This window comes from Podarcis liolepis, assembly GCF_965112155.1.
Source record: "Podarcis liolepis genome assembly, chromosome: 16".
NCBI lineage: Eukaryota > Metazoa > Chordata > Lepidosauria > Squamata > Lacertidae > Podarcis > Podarcis liolepis.
In genome coordinates, this window is record NC_139567.1 from 43,126,536 (window position 1) to 43,143,393 (window position 16,858).

A 16,858-nucleotide genomic window follows, 5' to 3' on the forward strand; every position below is an offset into this window, starting at 1 on the left:
CACATGTAATCCCCACCTCTCACATGTAATTCCCGCCTTAGTACTTATGTTAACCAATCACAAGTTTCTTTGTGTATGTATCAACCAATCAGCCACAGGCCCACCTGTGGCAATGCTTGTAATATTCAATAAAAGAGGCTCTCAGGGTCCGCCCAGAGAGACGCCTCATGTTACACCTGCCTCTCTCGTCTCCCGTGATTTTTCATTCCTACACTTGGGGGCCCCCCAAAAAATTAAAGGGGGGAAATGGATGTGCATTTCCAAAACATAAGATAAAAAATGAATGAAATAAAGCCTACATGCAGCAACAGTGTTTCGTGTTGTGTAGGCTCCTATTTCTTATGTGCAAATGGCTTTCGATACCTATTAGGTCCTTAAACTACCAAATAGCATTTATTCAACTCAAAAAAACAGCGACAATTTGTTGATGACGAAGGACAGCTGGACATATAAAGGGCCCCATTCCCTTCAGTAGCTGAGGGCCTCATCGAACCTAAATCTGGCCATCCTTCAGAGTCTCTCGGTCATGGGCAATGTCACAGATCTGGGCATGGGGGTAGCCAGGATTTTTGTTAGGGGGGGGCAGGACTTTTATTAGGGGGGTAGAACCTACGTGATTGGTCTGTTAGTTAAATATTTCTTTTGTTTTACTTAATCTAGTGGGGGCAATTGCCCCCCTCCGCCGCCCCCAGCTATGCCCATGCTCTTGATCATTATTTCCCCCAGCTTTCTAAAAAACTGTTATTACTACCACTTCTGCTTCTCTTTATTAATATTGTATTTTTCTGGTAAAAGGTAAAGGACCCCTGGACGATTGAGCCCAGTCAAAGGCGACTATGGGCTTGTGGCGCTCATCTTGGTGTTTTTCTACAGACAGTTTCCGGGTCATGTGGCCGGCAGGACTAAACTGTTTCTTGCACCAAGGGACACTGTGACAGAATCCCAGGGCCGGATTTATTTATTTATTTTTTAAAAGATATTTATTGAAAGTTTTTAAGATATAACAAAAAAAAAGAAAAATAAACATACAAAATAAAAAAAACAGTTAAAAACACACATTAATTTTCAATAACATAACTTATTTCCTCGGACCTCCTCATACCTCCCTTCTTTGTATTCCAGTTCGATTTGTTAGTTCAGCAAATCCTTACCATTAAACTTTTACCCATTTGTGAAACCTTTTTTCCCCCATATCTCTTAAAGCATTACAGCTGGAAACCGCTTAGTTTCTATCCAACATCCTTCTAACATTCATTAATTTTACAGTGTTTCTGTAAGTAGTCTTTGAATTTCTTCCAATCTTCTTTCACCGACTCTTCTCCCTGGTCTCGGATTCTGCCAACCCAGGGCCAGATTTAGGTTTGATGAGGCCCTAAGCTACTGAAGGGAATGGGGCCCTCTATATGTCCAGCTGTCCTTTGTCAACAACAAATTGTCGCTGTTTTTTGTGTTGAATATATGCTATATATATGGTAATTTATGGACCTAATAGGAATCTAAAGCCATTGGCACATGTTGCCATGCAACCAGTCCATGCAGAATGTAGGCACCCTATACAGTGGTACCTCGGGTTACATATGCTTCAGGTTACAGATGCTTCAGGTTATAGACGCTTCAGGTTACAGACTCCGCTAACCCAGAAATAGTACCTCGAGTTAAGAACTTTGCTTCAGGATGAGAACAGAAATCGTGCTACGGTGGTGTGCTAAAGTTATGCTTCCGCAGTCCCAGATTTACATACTGTATTAGTATGAATATTACTAGGTCTTTTATAATGCCAAGCTTAAAATTCCCTAAAATTCTGCCCCTCAGTTTAGTGAGGACATGGGGGCATGGACATACACAGAACAAAGGCACTCTGCACGTGCTCAGGCAGCTTTGCCCCAACATCATCATTTTAGAAAACATTATATTTTTATTTAGAAAAACGAGCCCTCTGCAGGACCTTAATGGGGGCTTTGCCACAAAGGAGTTCCTGTTGTTGTTACTATTGTTACCATTATGAAAAGCAGCCCTTTTGTTATGAGGAAAATATTTATGAACAAGGTTATTTATGAGAACATTTCTATACCGAGATTCATAAAAGATATCGGAGCGGTTTGCAAAAGCCATACATACCCCTCAGTGCAGACCCAGGCCATCAAGCCCAAGGACATGGAGATGGTTGCATTGGGATCTGCTTGGACTCTTGGCGACTGCCCTGAACATCACTTGTCAGAAGGACAGGACATGGGTTTAACTCAGTGACTGGTAAGTTAAAAGTATTTTACATTTTTATTAGATCAGGACTCCTCCGTTTGGTGCATGTGCTTTTTCAGGGACTGAATAGTGTGAAAGATTATGTGTCATTCGGGGGCAGGGGGATGTGTGTGTATGAACTTTTTTTTTAGTTATTTTGTTAATATTGCTTCATAGCAGTGCTTTTTCCCCCTAGGGGTACTCAAGCGTATGCAATATTGGCACAATATTGTTCTAGAAGAAAAGTTGTAATTGTGATATTTCACTTCTTTTTAGTTGCTGGTTTGCTAATAGTGTTTTTGTAGATTGTAATGGTTTTACTAATTTTCTAATTATATTTTATGAATTATGCTGTACTTGTGATGTTCAAATATATTGTTGTTCTTTACTGTTTGTAAGCCGCTTTGAGAAACATTTGAATGGAATGCAATACAGAAATACAATAAATCAATACCCATATAACAATGCAATAAAAACCATTAAAAATTAGATCAAACGTTCCACTAAACATTACAAAAGGATATTTTCCTAACTGCTAACATAAGCCTGGTGGCATTATTAGTATTATTAGTAACAGTAGTGTTAAAACAACTATGCTTGCCATGAGGAAATATGCACAAGAATAAGGGTGCTTTTATTATTATTATTGTTTAAAAACCCTGTTTATCATGAGAAAAACAAGTCTATACAAGATAAAATGTGCATTGTTATTTATTAATTTAGAACACCCATTCTTGTAATGATGCAAAGAATGTGTGCAAGCTTAAATATTTGATATTATTATGTACTTCAAAATTTCTAAAATCTACAGTTGGGCAATACCTTTATTAGGATGAACCAAAATGTCCACAGGAGTGGCAAGCTTTCGGTTTTGCCAACAAATTTTTGTTTCATCTGACAACAAAGATAATATGCTTCTTGCTTCAGAAACACTGCTTTTACCTTATGCAAATTTAACTCCTAGAATAACCAGTTGATTGAAACATGAGTAATTGATTTTAAGATTTATGGGTTCCATGCCTAGTACGCCTAATACTCTGCCTAGTTTTTGACCTCACAGTGAGGTTTACAACGAAGCAAGAACCTGAACCCAGGACCAACACAACACTGTCCATTCCGGTATACAGATTCATTTGTATGTGCATTGGTGTGCCTTTCAGGTAGTCCATAGCCTCATCTGTCGCTTAACCTTTAAAGATGCATCATGTAGACATATACAAACATCTCCAACCCTCTTTTTTTATTAGAAAAAGCTATTTGTATTAGTGCAGAATTGCTGGTGAACAAATTCTGAGCTGACAAAGACCTTTTGGTATCAATGTTTTGCTAAGGACACTGTTCCCAGGAACATCATTGCAAAGTGCTTGAAATGTCACCCCCCCTGGCCCCCTGCAGATATTCACTTGCTGTTGTTCAAGCATCAGATAATCAGAGGAATCACAAATTGTAATAACACTGTAATCAATTTATCAGGCAACGTTAAAAGCAACCTATAATCTCAAATTACAGAATATTAGGTAGATATGCCATTGTTTTTTGTCGGCTAAAGAACGGAGAGAAAACTTTTAATTTCCCCAAATTTTATTAAAAAAAGATTCTGCTGAAAGATAAATTATTGCAAAGATGGAATCTTGCATCAGAACACTGAAAGGTGTTGTCATCTCAGGCTCTAGCCAATGGAAAAGCTCTTAGTTGCCTTAAAATGAGAGCGTAGGTGTGCTTCCCCTTGGGAACAAGTGAAACACAAACTGTCCCTTCATCATGTCAGGCTTAAAATGACTTCTAAAAAGCCACTTCAGAAAGAAGAGCTTTGCTAAATGCACAATTTAATTTTGAAGCTCTTTTCTCCTTCTGCCTGCTGCTCTTTTTAATCATTTGTGAATTGTGTAAACTTGAAAGAGGTACAAGTTGTAATTTCCCTTCCCTCTAATCCCCCCCTCTGCTGTCAGAATTAAATGGAAGTTGGGAGCAATCCACCTGGCCCTTGAAGGTCACTTTATTCCACCTATTGCATCAGAACATTTACCTCTGAACATTTTTAAGGCTCTTATCTAGCTTGACAAAGAAGTGTACCGGTAATTTCACATCCAAAAGCACATGGACACACTCGACAAGCACTATGAATAAAAGGGGGTGTTTAAAAATTCTCTAAATGCTTTTTTTTTTAAATCACAAAACAATTTTAAACTAAAGCAGTGGCAAAAGTGTAGTTTGTGTTTGCTGAAATCTGAGATGACCTAAGCGACCGAGACAGGGTGGGAGTGATGAGAGCTGTAGATGATGTTGCCATGCTCTGACGATGCTGAAGTTTCTTTGCCAGCTCTATTAATGATAGGCAGGTGTTCACCCAGTTGTAGAGATACTCCATTGGAGCTGAGCGAAACTTCCACACAGCTTTTCTGTGTGCACCTAATTGAAATTAAAAAAAATCACAACATGCTAGTTGGCTTACATATTCCAGGTCTACCATTGCACGATTCAGCAAAGATGTCTGGTGTCATGTGCTATCCCTTTGTGCAAATCCTCACTAAAATTAATCATTGGTGTACTCATAGCTTCATGACCATGATGTTTCACTTGACTGATTTCCACTTTTGACTGTGACCTCATGTGCTCCTTCCAGTTCTGCTCTTCAGGACCTTGTGGGAAGGAGTGATTTCTGGGACTTGCTGGTGCGTGCACAAAACCTTGTGTACGAACATTTAGATCCCATTTAGTGAGTTTCTCATCAACAACTACCTGGAATGGACATTATGGTGGATTGTTGAGTTGTTGGTTGGGGCTCTCGCATGGATTATAGTTGCACATTAAATCAGCTGCTAACAGCATTATGCATTAAGGTCTGTATAGTTGGGATGCAGTCTCAAAATGAGTTTTCCTTAAATGTGGTTAGAGTTTGCAAGCTATGCCACTCCTAATTAACAGCTGCATCATGACTTGAGTTGGTATGCCCAACAGCAGGTGGAAAAGCCAGACTGGGAGAAAAGCATGGCTTTGGTTCTTAAATTGAAAATATAGTGAATGTTTTCAGTCACATTTGAAGTTCAGAACAAAGTTAGCTGTATGAACAAAAGGTAGAATGAAATCTGAATCCAAAGCATAATGCCAAAGCACATTTGAAGCACATCCAATCCCCTCAAAGAATTATGGGCACTGTAGATTGTTAAGTGCTGCTGGGAACCCAGTGAGGGGTAAACTACAATGCTCAAAATTCATTGGGGAAGGAAAAATGCTTCAAATGTGCTTTGGAAATACAGTGTATATACCCAGCTCAATTGTAGCAGTGGAAGAGCAAGCCTTGAATACAGAGAGCCATGAATACAGTATACAGTGGCTTTTGTGTGAACTAGGAATTAAGTTTTAAGTTTCCCTTTCTGTTCTGTGCAGCATGCGCACAGTTTCCCTTCTGTTCTGTTTGCTACTCTGTTGTCCCAACTAGGCACAGCTAGCTTACAGAATTAACTGCTACAAGATGTGGTCACCACAGCCATTAACTTTGATAGTTTTCAAACTCATGGAAGATAAGACTACCATTGGAAACTAGTCATGATGGCAGTGCACTCTACTGTCATAGGGTTGCCATATGTCCGGAATTTCCTGGACATAGCTGGTATTAAGCCCTCATAAACAGCATCCGGACAGAAAATGCTGAAATGTTTGGGGAAATCCAGATGTACAGCAGCCCATGTCGGCAGCTCATTTTTTTGAGCTCAACAACTTTTGATGTTCACTTTTTGAAATAAGGCAACCCTATACTGAACAGCAGTGGGAGAGAACTATGATCCCCATGTCCTGTTTGTAGACGTCCTATAGGTGTCCTTTTGTCCAGGGTGGGAAATTGGATGTTGGACTATGTAGACCTTTGACTTCATCCAGCAGAGTTCTTATGTCAATCCCATCAGGCAGTTCCACAATTATGTAAAATGTAATACACTTACCATGGAGGCAGTTGTACAGAGTCTCTGGTCGAACCTCCACATAGGCAGCAGTTGGGTCAAAGTAGCAAATGTTTTCAATAAGTTCTCCATCAATTTTCTGTAGTGCAAGTAACATAAATGTTAGAAGGTTTATGAGAAAAACACAAAGAGTGGCTGGGAAATCTGGGCTTCATGCTTTTTCAGGATTCTCACCTCTATGCAACAATTCCAGTCCTCAACCTCCTGCGTACCAGCCCACTGGGGGTACAAAATCAGCAGTGCACACTTAAGTATTGTATGCACTAGGCTGGGTGGCTTCTCAAAGCACCTTATTTCACTGAAGGAAGAGAAAGGGTCGAGATTCCAGATGCAATTCTGTAACTCCTGCAGCATGAATCGGTAGAAGAGGACTCCCCCACGCCTCCAGTCCCCCACATACTCTGCCTCTGGAATGACAAGCCAATATTTTAATAATTAGCCTTTAAGTAAAGGGGGCAGGGAGGGGTAGCTGCCCCCCATCAATAAAAATCAATAGAAATACATAGCTAACTGAGGTTCTGCCCCCCCCCAACAAAAGGCCTGCCTCTCCTACCAAAAATCCTGGCTACACCCACATTTAAGGCTATAGAAACACTGGGAGCTGCTTTATACCAAGTTGGACCATTGGTATAATTTAGCTCAGTGTTTTCTGCACTTACTGGCAACAGCTGTCCCAAGTTTCTCTCGCCCTACCTGGAGATACTGTTGGGGATTAAACCTGGGATTTTCTGCATGCAAAGCAGACACTATAGCACTGAGCTGTGTAGAGGCACAGATCTGCTTAGATTGTGGCCTTATATGACTTCAGACCATACCCTGGGGGAAAAAGTGAAGCATCTCCAGCGCAAACTGCCAATCTACATAGATGCTCTGAGTACCTAGGGAACCATTCCTATAGGAACTTTGAATCATTTTATGTTATTTTAAATTCTGCTTGGAATATATATAAGAAGAACACACTTGCACTGTCCACAGACTTGCCGTTTTTAACTTGTTGGCTCACAATGGATACAGTACCCTGGTGCAAAATTAAAACAGCTCTACAGTTGCACACTCTTGCTTTGAGATTGTAAAACATGTTTCAAGGCTTGATTCCATTTATCAGCTCCAGAAGCTTTGGGTTAAGATGTTGTAAAGTAAAAAAAAAAAAAAAGATAGGGTCCTAAGCATGTGCATAGTACATTTTCCTCACCATTAATAAACCACAGCTTGTCTCCATGCATCTGAAATTAGCAAATAGGACTTCCAGGTCTCAGAGGATGAAATTTTCTGGTAGCCCTACCTCTCTTTTTAGAAATTAACTAAAGCAAATTTTGTTACCAGTGGTGCTGGAAGTTTTATTCCAATAATCATAATCCCACAGTTTCAACCAGCAATATAGCCAAGTCTGTCCAACTTCCTGTCCCTGCTCCCATTTTCTTTGAATATGCTCTGGAGTGTAAATATCTTGAATCTTTTTGACTACCACCAGCACCAGTAGAATTTTTCTGCTATCTAAGATGCACAATACCCAAGACGTAGAATGGATCTTTCTCTCCAGAATCCTCTTTCAGGATCTCACAAACGGCAGCCTGTATTGTCCTCAGCATCTTCTGCAGGTCTCTGTGCTCACAGGTTGGTAGCCTTTGGCGGTTTCCAAGGTTGATGTCAAACACTGCAATGGCCTGGCCCATCTGATTCCTCAGAGGAACTGCGATACGATGTTCTTCAAACACAAACGTGGTAACCACCACTGAACAGTCTATGCACTTGAACAGGTAATCTCTAAAACAAAAGAGATGACCAATGATAATATCACAGACTCTACATCATAGTGTCTGCTCCTGCATCAATTGCTATATGAAACCATGAGGACATAAGAAGAGCATTGCTGGATCAGGCCAAAGGCCCATGTAGTCCAACATCCTTTGCTCTCAGTGACCAAACAGATACTGAACTCGAGTGTAACAGCCCAGTCCACACTTGTGATTTATGAAAGCTGGTATCTTGCCTCTGACACTGGAGGCAGAACATAGCCACTGTGGCTAGTAGCCAAGGATAGCCTTATCCTCCATTAATTTGTCTAATCTTCTTTTAAGCCATCAAAGTTAGTGACCGTCATTACATCTCAAAGCAAATTCTATAAATACTTTCTTTGTCTGTCCTAAATCTTAGAACCTTAAGCTTCATTTGATGCCCCCAGTGGTTTCTAGTATTATGAGAGGGATACAAATCTCTCCCGTGTCACTTCCCCAACAAGCAGGTTCATTGGGTGACCCGACTGAGGTCCTGGACTTTGAGGGACAAAAACTTTCTTCCCACTTTCTGCACACCATGCATCATTTTATACACGTTTATCATGTTCCCCTTTCACTCGTCTTTTTTTCTAAATTAAAAAGTCTCAAATGTTGCAATCTTTGCTCATAGGGTTGTTGCTCCAACCCACTTGATCATTTTGGTTGCCGTTTTCTGAACATTTCCCAGCTCTACAATATCCTTTGCCCCAGCCAACCTGCTGTTGTAGAAGCTGTTTGACACAAACCTAAAGTCAATGTTGAGTATACAAAGCTTGTTGTATGGTACTTTCTGCCTTGCAATCTAGCAAGGATGGCAGATGAGCACTCTTGGGATGTGTTCATGCTCCTGTTTCCTCTGAATCCAGTGTGCTGTTTAGGGAAGTGGCGTACACACACAAAGTTAGCCACAATACATATTGTTGGCATCAGTTTGTCTCAAGAGACAATGGAGGAGTGTAGTGTGGCTGTAGAGACCAATATGGGAGAGACATGTTACATGTTTAATGAAATACTGCATTTTGATGTGTTTTTCACCAAACCAGCTTCAATCCAAATGGCGGGGGGGTGGGGGTTGACATTGCTGTATGGTGATGTGTACACAGCCCTAGAGTCCCCACTGTAACTTCCTCTCCCACCATGGTACAATCTGCAGTGAGACTTGGCCAGCTGTACTAGGCTGCAAGATAAGAACAATTTCCTTTGTAGAATTTAACAAAAAGCAGGGGACTCCAAAGGCATGCAGACAACTCTTTGGCTAAGTTCAACCCCTTTGGAAAGCTGCATTGAACAGATAAGCCTGTGGAGTTGTGGCTAAGAAAATTAAGAGTATTTGATAAGAACTGAAGGAACAACATGGTTTACTTTGGAAGATGAGTTTGTTGCCTCTCGAGAAAGCCAGGCAAGTGTTCTTAGCTTCCAAACCACAACTTCATTACTCCAAAGGAGACTATTGAAGTCCATGCAACCCAACAGCAACCCCAAATACTAAGCCCGGGATGTGGAAGCGAGTGCCATGAAATGAGCTGATTTTTGATGCAGTAACCAGTGGGGTAGCCATGGACAAAGAAGCACAATTTCCCTCAAACCAGTAATCAAATGGAGCCAGAGCCCCATGTTCATACAGAGTTTCACCTGACAACACCCACAACAAGTGCCTCAAGCATGCTTTGGCACCCAGATTGCAACCAGTATGTTTATAAGCAGACGACAATCCAGATTCTCCAAACAAAATGTATACTGTGCTTTTCACCAATATTATCAGGGACCAGAAGTTAGAGGCGGGGACTCTGGAGCTGAAAGGGAAGGCAGTACAGGGTTAGCCCCAGAGGTGCTGCTACCAGAAGAATATGTGGGGCCAGTGTCCCCTCCCCACCACAAATCAAGGATGTGGTACTGCCATCTTCTGATTCAGAGGTCTCCACTGCGGAAGACCCTAGACGACCTGAGCCTCCCCTGCTTCGTCGCAGTAGGAAACTGCTGGAAAAAGGCTACATTTTGCAGCTCTGGTGGTGCCAACAATCAGGCTGCACCTGCTGCTATTACTAAACAAAAGGGCTCAGTTTCAGCTTGTTCCTTCAGAGTTTTGTGCTTCCCAGAGTCTGACCTGAACCTTGTCCTCTCTTACATCCTGGCTGCACCTCACCTCACAGCAAGGCAGGCAAAATAGAGTGGCTCGGGAGGGAATGCTTACACTTCCATGTGTGCTGCATTCATGAGGCAATCATACATGGACCTCTGTGTGGCTGGAAACATTTTAAGAACCCACCACATGGTGGCTAATTACATCATTAATGTAACCTATAATTAGGCCCTTTATATTGTAAATCATTTTGAGCTGCCATGGCAAAAAAGGGGACCAATACATTTAAAATAATGATGATAATAAAGCTCACCTGAATATGTTATCTCTTCTTCTGACCACAGGACCTGGAGGGAGATGGACCTCCAGGGGCTCATTCTGATCTGCAGTCATTACTTTACGCAAGGTATAGTCATGCATCTTGAAAAGTGAAAGTGCAAAGAGCTTGTCAGGTGGGAAACACCTCAAGAATAGATGTGTAAATATTTTGGGAGGGGAGAAAGACTAAAAAATTATGAGGGACAATACAGATTATTGGCCAGTGAATCATATGAAGCTAACTTTGCCAGGCCAGACTGTTTGCTCACCTAGCCCAGTACTGTGCACTCTGATTGGCAGCAGCTCTCCAGGGTCCCAAGCAGAAATGCCAGGGGTGGAACCTGGAGTTTTCTGCATACATATACGTAAATAGGGGTAAGGGAATCTGTCGGTTTTGGTTTCTCTCAGTTTCTAATTTTTCCCATCTTAAGTTCAGTTCTCTACATTTCCCCATCAGCTTGCATTTAAAAAAGAGTTTATGAAAATTCATCAGTATTTACCATACTTCTCCATGTATATGACTAGGATTTTTCATTAAAAAATATGTGAAAAACTGTGGGTCATCTTATACATGGGGCAATCTTCCCCTATTTTCTTAAATTGCAGACCTAAAAATAGGGGGCATCTTAAACATGGGGGCATCCTATACATGGAAAAATATGGTAAGTACAAAGTTATCCTCATACACATATTTTCTATGCAATTTTGCTTAATGTACACGTTTTTGTAAAGCATTCCCCCCCCAAATATAATGCATTTGTGTGTGCTATTTTCATTAATATAGACATTTTTATGTACAGTTTGCATATTCATCCTTGTACACATCACTTAGTTGGAAAGCTGCATTGCAAAATTAAGAGGAGTGAGAATTTCAAATGATGGCTGCTTTTCGGTTTTGCATTGTTTCAAAAAGTGCAAACTGGGTAAGTTTGTGTTTAAATGCTAACTGAATGCTAGTGTTTGAACAGAGCAGAACCAGATTTGGTTTGTTCGTAAGAATATGTTTCACTGGAACTGGGGTGGAAGAACAATAAACTGCCTCTCACAGAAGCCAGGGCCACAGGTTCTAGTCTAATATGCTACAACACGCATTGCTTAAGTGAGAATGGCCAAAGGCTCACCACCTGCTAAGTTGTGAGAGCATTTGCTAAGTGCTGCAAAATGTTGAGCCCTTATGCCAGCCTTGGATACTGTCAATGAGGGCTCAGCTTGTCATTGGGTTATGACAAGAGGCTGGGCGTGATAGAAGTTGTAGTCTAGAATATCTGGAAGGCACTAGGTTGCTGCCAAAAGCGTGATACCATCTTGATATCAAAGGACGCTTCTTGCAAAGTAAGAATTTAATCTTCAGTCCCTTGAAGAAGAGTTAAGTAATGCATCAGCTCCACCTGCTGATAGCCTGAGGACTAACCACAGAAGACCTTTGCATCAACTCTACATTGTTTTTTTTGCACAAAGCCTTTGGTAGGACCATCAGACACAATGGAGATGTTTCTTGTACTTCTTTTCAAGACTTTTGTTTAAACGTTTTCAGGAGAAGTGCATGTTGCCATGACTTCAAGCTGCATTTCATAATGCAAAGAGGAGCAACAACAGTTAAGATGATATTTGAAGAAGTGTGCATGCACACGAAAGCTCATACCAACACCAAATTTAGTTGGTCTCTAAGGTGCTACTGGAAGGATTTTTTTTTATTTTGTATCGACTACGGCAGACCAACATGGCTACCAACCTGTAGTCAAGATGAAGTTCCTCTAGTCAGGAACCTTGGAGTCTAGCAACAGATGGGAGTATAACCGATTGACCACCCCAGTCTGCAGTTCACTGTATTAAACTCAACTCCACCCATGAGTTAAGAAGCTGGTGCTGATGGTGTAATCTACATCCAGTGTGGCACCGCAGTGACATACCCTGCATTTTTAAAAGCCACAGAATGGGCAAGATGATGTTTACTTTCTGATTTGTTTTCTCGGTCTCTGTTCTCATGAAGTCTACCACCTTGGATATTCTGTACGCTGAAGAGAAGACCCGAGGTGATAAACATGTGGAGACAGAGTGTGGAACAGACTTGGAAAGCCTCCTATGCCTAATACAGCACTGTCACAGGCAAAAATTTAGCAGGTGAAGCTTTTCCTATCAATGCCACAGGACCTGGAGTGAGTGTGGATTTTATCCGCTAAATGACTGCCTGTCAAGTACAGTACAGTGGTACCTCGGGTTACATACACTTCAGGTTACATAAGCTTCAGGTTACAGACTCCACTAACCCAGAAATAGTGCTTCAGGTTAAGAACTTCGCTTCAGGATGAGAACAGAAATTGTGCTCCGGTGGCACAGCAGCAGCAGGAGGCCCCATTAGCTAAAGTGGTGCTTCAGGTTAAGAACAGTTTCAGGTTAAGTACGGACCTCCGGAACAAATTCAGTACTTAACCCGAGGTACCACTGTAATTGTTAGAGGCACCAGAGCCCACCCCAGCCCTCTGGTGGTGTATGGCGGTAAGGTTGAGATGGTACCATTTGTTAGAAAAACAGTTCGGGAAGGGCTGCAACTTAGTGATGAAGCATCTGTTTCCCTGGAGAAGGTCCCAGTTATAATTTCTAGCATCTTCACATAGACCTGGGAATGTCTCAAACCCTGGAGAGCCACTGCCAGTCAGTGTGGTTAATGCTGAGATAGATGGACCAATGGTCTGAATCAGGATGAAGCAGCTCCCTATGTTCCTAAAAGAAAAAGACTGGGGGGGGGGGCGGGGAAATGAATAGAAAAGTCCCGCCCCCTTTTTCTGCTTTTCCTAAGTGCTCCACATGCTTTATCTCAGTCCTCTTTGCAATTGCTAGCATATTACCCTGTCCTCGCCAGGCTCCATGAAGTACGTAGTGATGGTTTGAAGGTGCGACACACGGGTGAAGAGCCATCCCAGAGCCGTGATGATGACCTGCATGACGCTTTCCTTGGTGCGGATGTGGTGGTAGGCTATGCTGAACGTGTTTGCAATCCCCTAGAGGATGAACACATGTTACAATTTGTTTGGGAACAATGTACAATTTTAAAGCAGGAACGTTATCAAACTAAGCATATCAAAGGGGCTTTTGAAGCAGAGGACTCCTATAGGCAACGCCACTGCAATCACATACTCCAGAGGAATGAACATTGTTCACAGAATCCAGCCAGGCCCTCACGCAGTGACTATGGCTGTCCCCTTGCAGCCTCCCTGCTGCCCTCACCTGATAGAAACGGATTTCGTGGGGCACAAAGATGGTTTTCTCGTTCTTGTCCTGGAGAGTGTCCAGACCAAGAACACCAAAGACTCTTCTTCGGATATCCTCAAGTGGCAGCACCAAGAAGGAGCCCTTCCTCTCTTCCAGGGGGCGATCCTGGTTCCAGAAGTGGATGTTTCCATGCAGCTGAACTCTGGGGACATGGATTGGCTTGTCATCTAGTGCTGCTGCAAAGCTAAGTGAAAAGAGAAATGGAAAAGAGGAAGAGGAGAAGCTTTCAGGAGTCAAGTGCCTAGGTAGAAAACATCATAGCAGCAGGCATGGACAGGAACACTCCCAACATTCTCATCTCAGGAAAGAGCAATTTGTTAGGGGAAATGGGTCTCGTCAGAAGAGGTCATAAGAAACCCATCACTGAGAGTGCAAAATCCATTGCCTTCATATTTCCCATGTAACGAAGAGTGAATTTACACCTTAATTTTGCTGCTGTGACACTTCATTTCTCTTGCTTGAGTCCCTTGCTTAACCTCGAGATGAAAATGAGTCTTGTTTCTGTTTGTAGTTATTCTTCTTCTGGGAAGTTTACCCAGCATGGTTGAACGCGTCTACCTTGACCCCCAGGTTGATTTCTTGTGTATTTTGCATGAGAGCAAGGGATAGGTTGATTTGTCAGTTTTGGTTTCTCTCCATTTCTTTTTTTTTCTTCAGTCTTAAATTCAGTTCTCCACACTTCCACATCAGTTTGCAATTTTTTAATATAAAAAAGGCCCCATGAAAACTCATCTCCTAGTATACACGTTTGTATCCAATGTTGCCTAATATGTACAAGTTTGCAATCAATTTCCCCTAATATAGTGCATTGTGTATGTTACTTTTACTAATATATGCATTTTTATGCACACTTTACCATAGTACAGGTATATACATGTTTTACACTTTCATTGCAAAATTCAGAGAAGTGCACATTTCAAACCATGGCTGCATTTCAGGTCTTGTGTTGCTTTGGAAACTCCAAACTGGGTAGGTTCACCTTTGAATGTGAACCAGTCCCTGTCCCTAAGGATGACTCACAATTGGCATTAAATAATTTTGCTCCACTTTATCATTTATGATTTTTGAGGGAGGCATGGGAGGGAGGAGGCTTTTTGCTCTCTGATATCTTTTCTGTTCTCAAGAGGTGATGTTTCTGTACTCACAGTGGAAAGCGCAATAAGACACTTTCTTCTTGCCTACAGAGGGTTAATGCTGTTTCTCTTATGCAAGCCTCTGTTCTGACAATAGGTGCTGCTAATTGTCTCTTAAAGAATTTGCGATTCTTTCCTAACTTTCAATTACAGATCCTACATGTTAAAATGCAGAACCAAAAATGCATGCTATGCTAAACACATAAATATAATCACCCATACTGAATGTGCAGTCTTTCCCACACTTAAGCCTAATGATCACCCAAGAAAAGGAAACAGCTTTGTGGGTGTTTTTCTTACCTGACTCCTTCCATGTCCATGAAAAGTGATTGGTTTAGGACGTACGGAGCATCATCCTCTGTGCATGCTACATAGTGTAGGAGAACATCTCCTCGCTCTGGGGAAACCAAGTTATATTCCAAAAGGGCGATGTAAGCACTGATCTTCTTGGTGTCTCCATGGGCATCTGTGTCCTGCAGATGAAAGGCAGATGCCTCAGCCAGTCATCTTTATACACATGCCCCATGCTCCTGGCTAGCCCTCATTTACATGGAACTCATTCTGTTTCTCCCCAAGTCTGCATGCTTCTTCATTTGAAACAATTTCATAGGCATGCAAGTCCCACTGCTCTTTGTGGGATTCATCATACAAGTGCAGAGTTGGAAGGGATCCCGGGGGTCATCTAGTTCAGCCCCTGCACTACAGGAATCTCAACTGGATCATACATGACAGGTGGCCATCCAACCTGTGCTTAAAAACCTGTATGTGCAAGTTGAGGTTCTGACAACATGTCAGCAGGTGAATGACACTGGGGACTATCCCACAATTTAATAGAATTGTTAAGAGGGTCAAAACCTAACCTCTTGTAACAAGCCAATCATATCTGGGGCAACAGGGAATATGTATCTGCTCTTTTCTATGTGACACAGTTCTTCAAGTATTTCAACAGCACTATTATAATCTACCTCAGCTTTCTCCAGGCCAAACATAATCCGCTTCCTTCAGACTTCTTTTCACAAGACTTACTGTCCAAATGTCCATCTTTATTGCCCTCCTCTGTTTGTGTTTTGTCTACATCCTTCTTAGAATGGCTGACCCCATAACTGGGCACAGAACTCCAGTTGTTTGAATACAATAATGTGTCTTCACTGCTTAGAGGAATCACAGGAGCATGAATCTGTCTCAGTACCTGAGTTTGCGCCATACATAATGCCATTGCTGGTTCAGACCAAGGTTTACCTAGCCCAGCACTCTGCCAGTATTTTGCCAGAAGTCAACTGCATCTCTTCGTTTCTCTCCATCATTTGGTTATATAAGCCCAGTGATAGCTACCAGGAACATGGCGGTGTAATTTTGCTACCATTTGGTCATTGATTAATCTGCCCTCCATCAATGCAGCTAATCTTCTTCCCCAAAATGGAAAACCCCCAAACACATTGGCCTTTCCATGTAGGGAAAGACTGTGTCAGAAACACTCACCCGACAAAGAACCTTGAATAGGACATCATACACCGGTTTGATGCACCCTCCATTAGTCATGGCTGCATGCTCGATCTTGAGCAGCCACTTCCTCCGCGCACTGCCTCGCAATCGCTCTGTGTGGGTTCGCTCCACTGCCATCATGAGAAACTCCACGATGTTATCCAGCAGTTCGTCTTCGTCGCCGGTGAGCTCAGAGACAACCAGCTCCATGTAAGTTTGGAAGTCTCTTTGGGATAACTTCACAATCCCGCTAGGATGCCACTGGGGTATGGGGAGCTGCAGCTTGGCTATGCAGGTAGCGAAAAACAAGGATCAGGCAGGACCACAAGCAATCCCATATGCCCACCTTTCCCCTAGTTCATTCTTCACACCAGTGTCCTTCAAATGTCGAGAAGGAACAGATCCAATAGTTTTTAACAGCAGGCAGGTGCTTGCTCTCCTTTGTTTTTTTGTTCGTTATGAAAAGCGTATACCCCACCCTTCAGCCATGTGGTCAGGATGATGACTACAACAGTGGCAACCTACATCTTGTGGCCATCGTTCCTTCCCCCCAAACTTGGATCACACAGTGTGGTTATTTACTTCTTATTTTGAGGCTTTGAAAAA

At 42.1% G+C, this 16,858-nt stretch overlaps 1 protein-coding gene across 5 annotated transcripts in view; it reads right to left on the reverse strand.

The window, feature by feature from the left end:
* Window positions 1-3,801: 3,801 nt before the first annotated feature.
* Window positions 3,802-16,858, reverse strand: part of EFCAB5 (EF-hand calcium binding domain 5) — a 46,008-nt gene continuing 32,951 nt past the window's right edge. For all 5 annotated transcript variants that reach the window (XM_083479773.1, XM_083479775.1, XM_083479774.1 and 2 more), the window contains exons 13-21: window positions 16,250-16,539; window positions 15,071-15,243; window positions 13,593-13,821; window positions 13,214-13,366; window positions 10,363-10,469; window positions 7,705-7,958; window positions 6,369-6,601; window positions 6,177-6,273; window positions 3,802-4,647 (exon numbers count right to left, since the gene is read on the reverse strand). In XM_083479773.1, coding sequence (XP_083335899.1) covers window positions 4,421-4,647; window positions 6,177-6,273; window positions 6,369-6,601; window positions 7,705-7,958; window positions 10,363-10,469; window positions 13,214-13,366; window positions 13,593-13,821; window positions 15,071-15,243; window positions 16,250-16,539 — 1,763 coding nt within the window. In that variant the 3' untranslated portion in view covers window positions 3,802-4,420. The remainder of the gene's footprint in view (window positions 4,648-6,176; window positions 6,274-6,368; window positions 6,602-7,704; window positions 7,959-10,362; window positions 10,470-13,213; window positions 13,367-13,592; window positions 13,822-15,070; window positions 15,244-16,249; window positions 16,540-16,858) is intronic.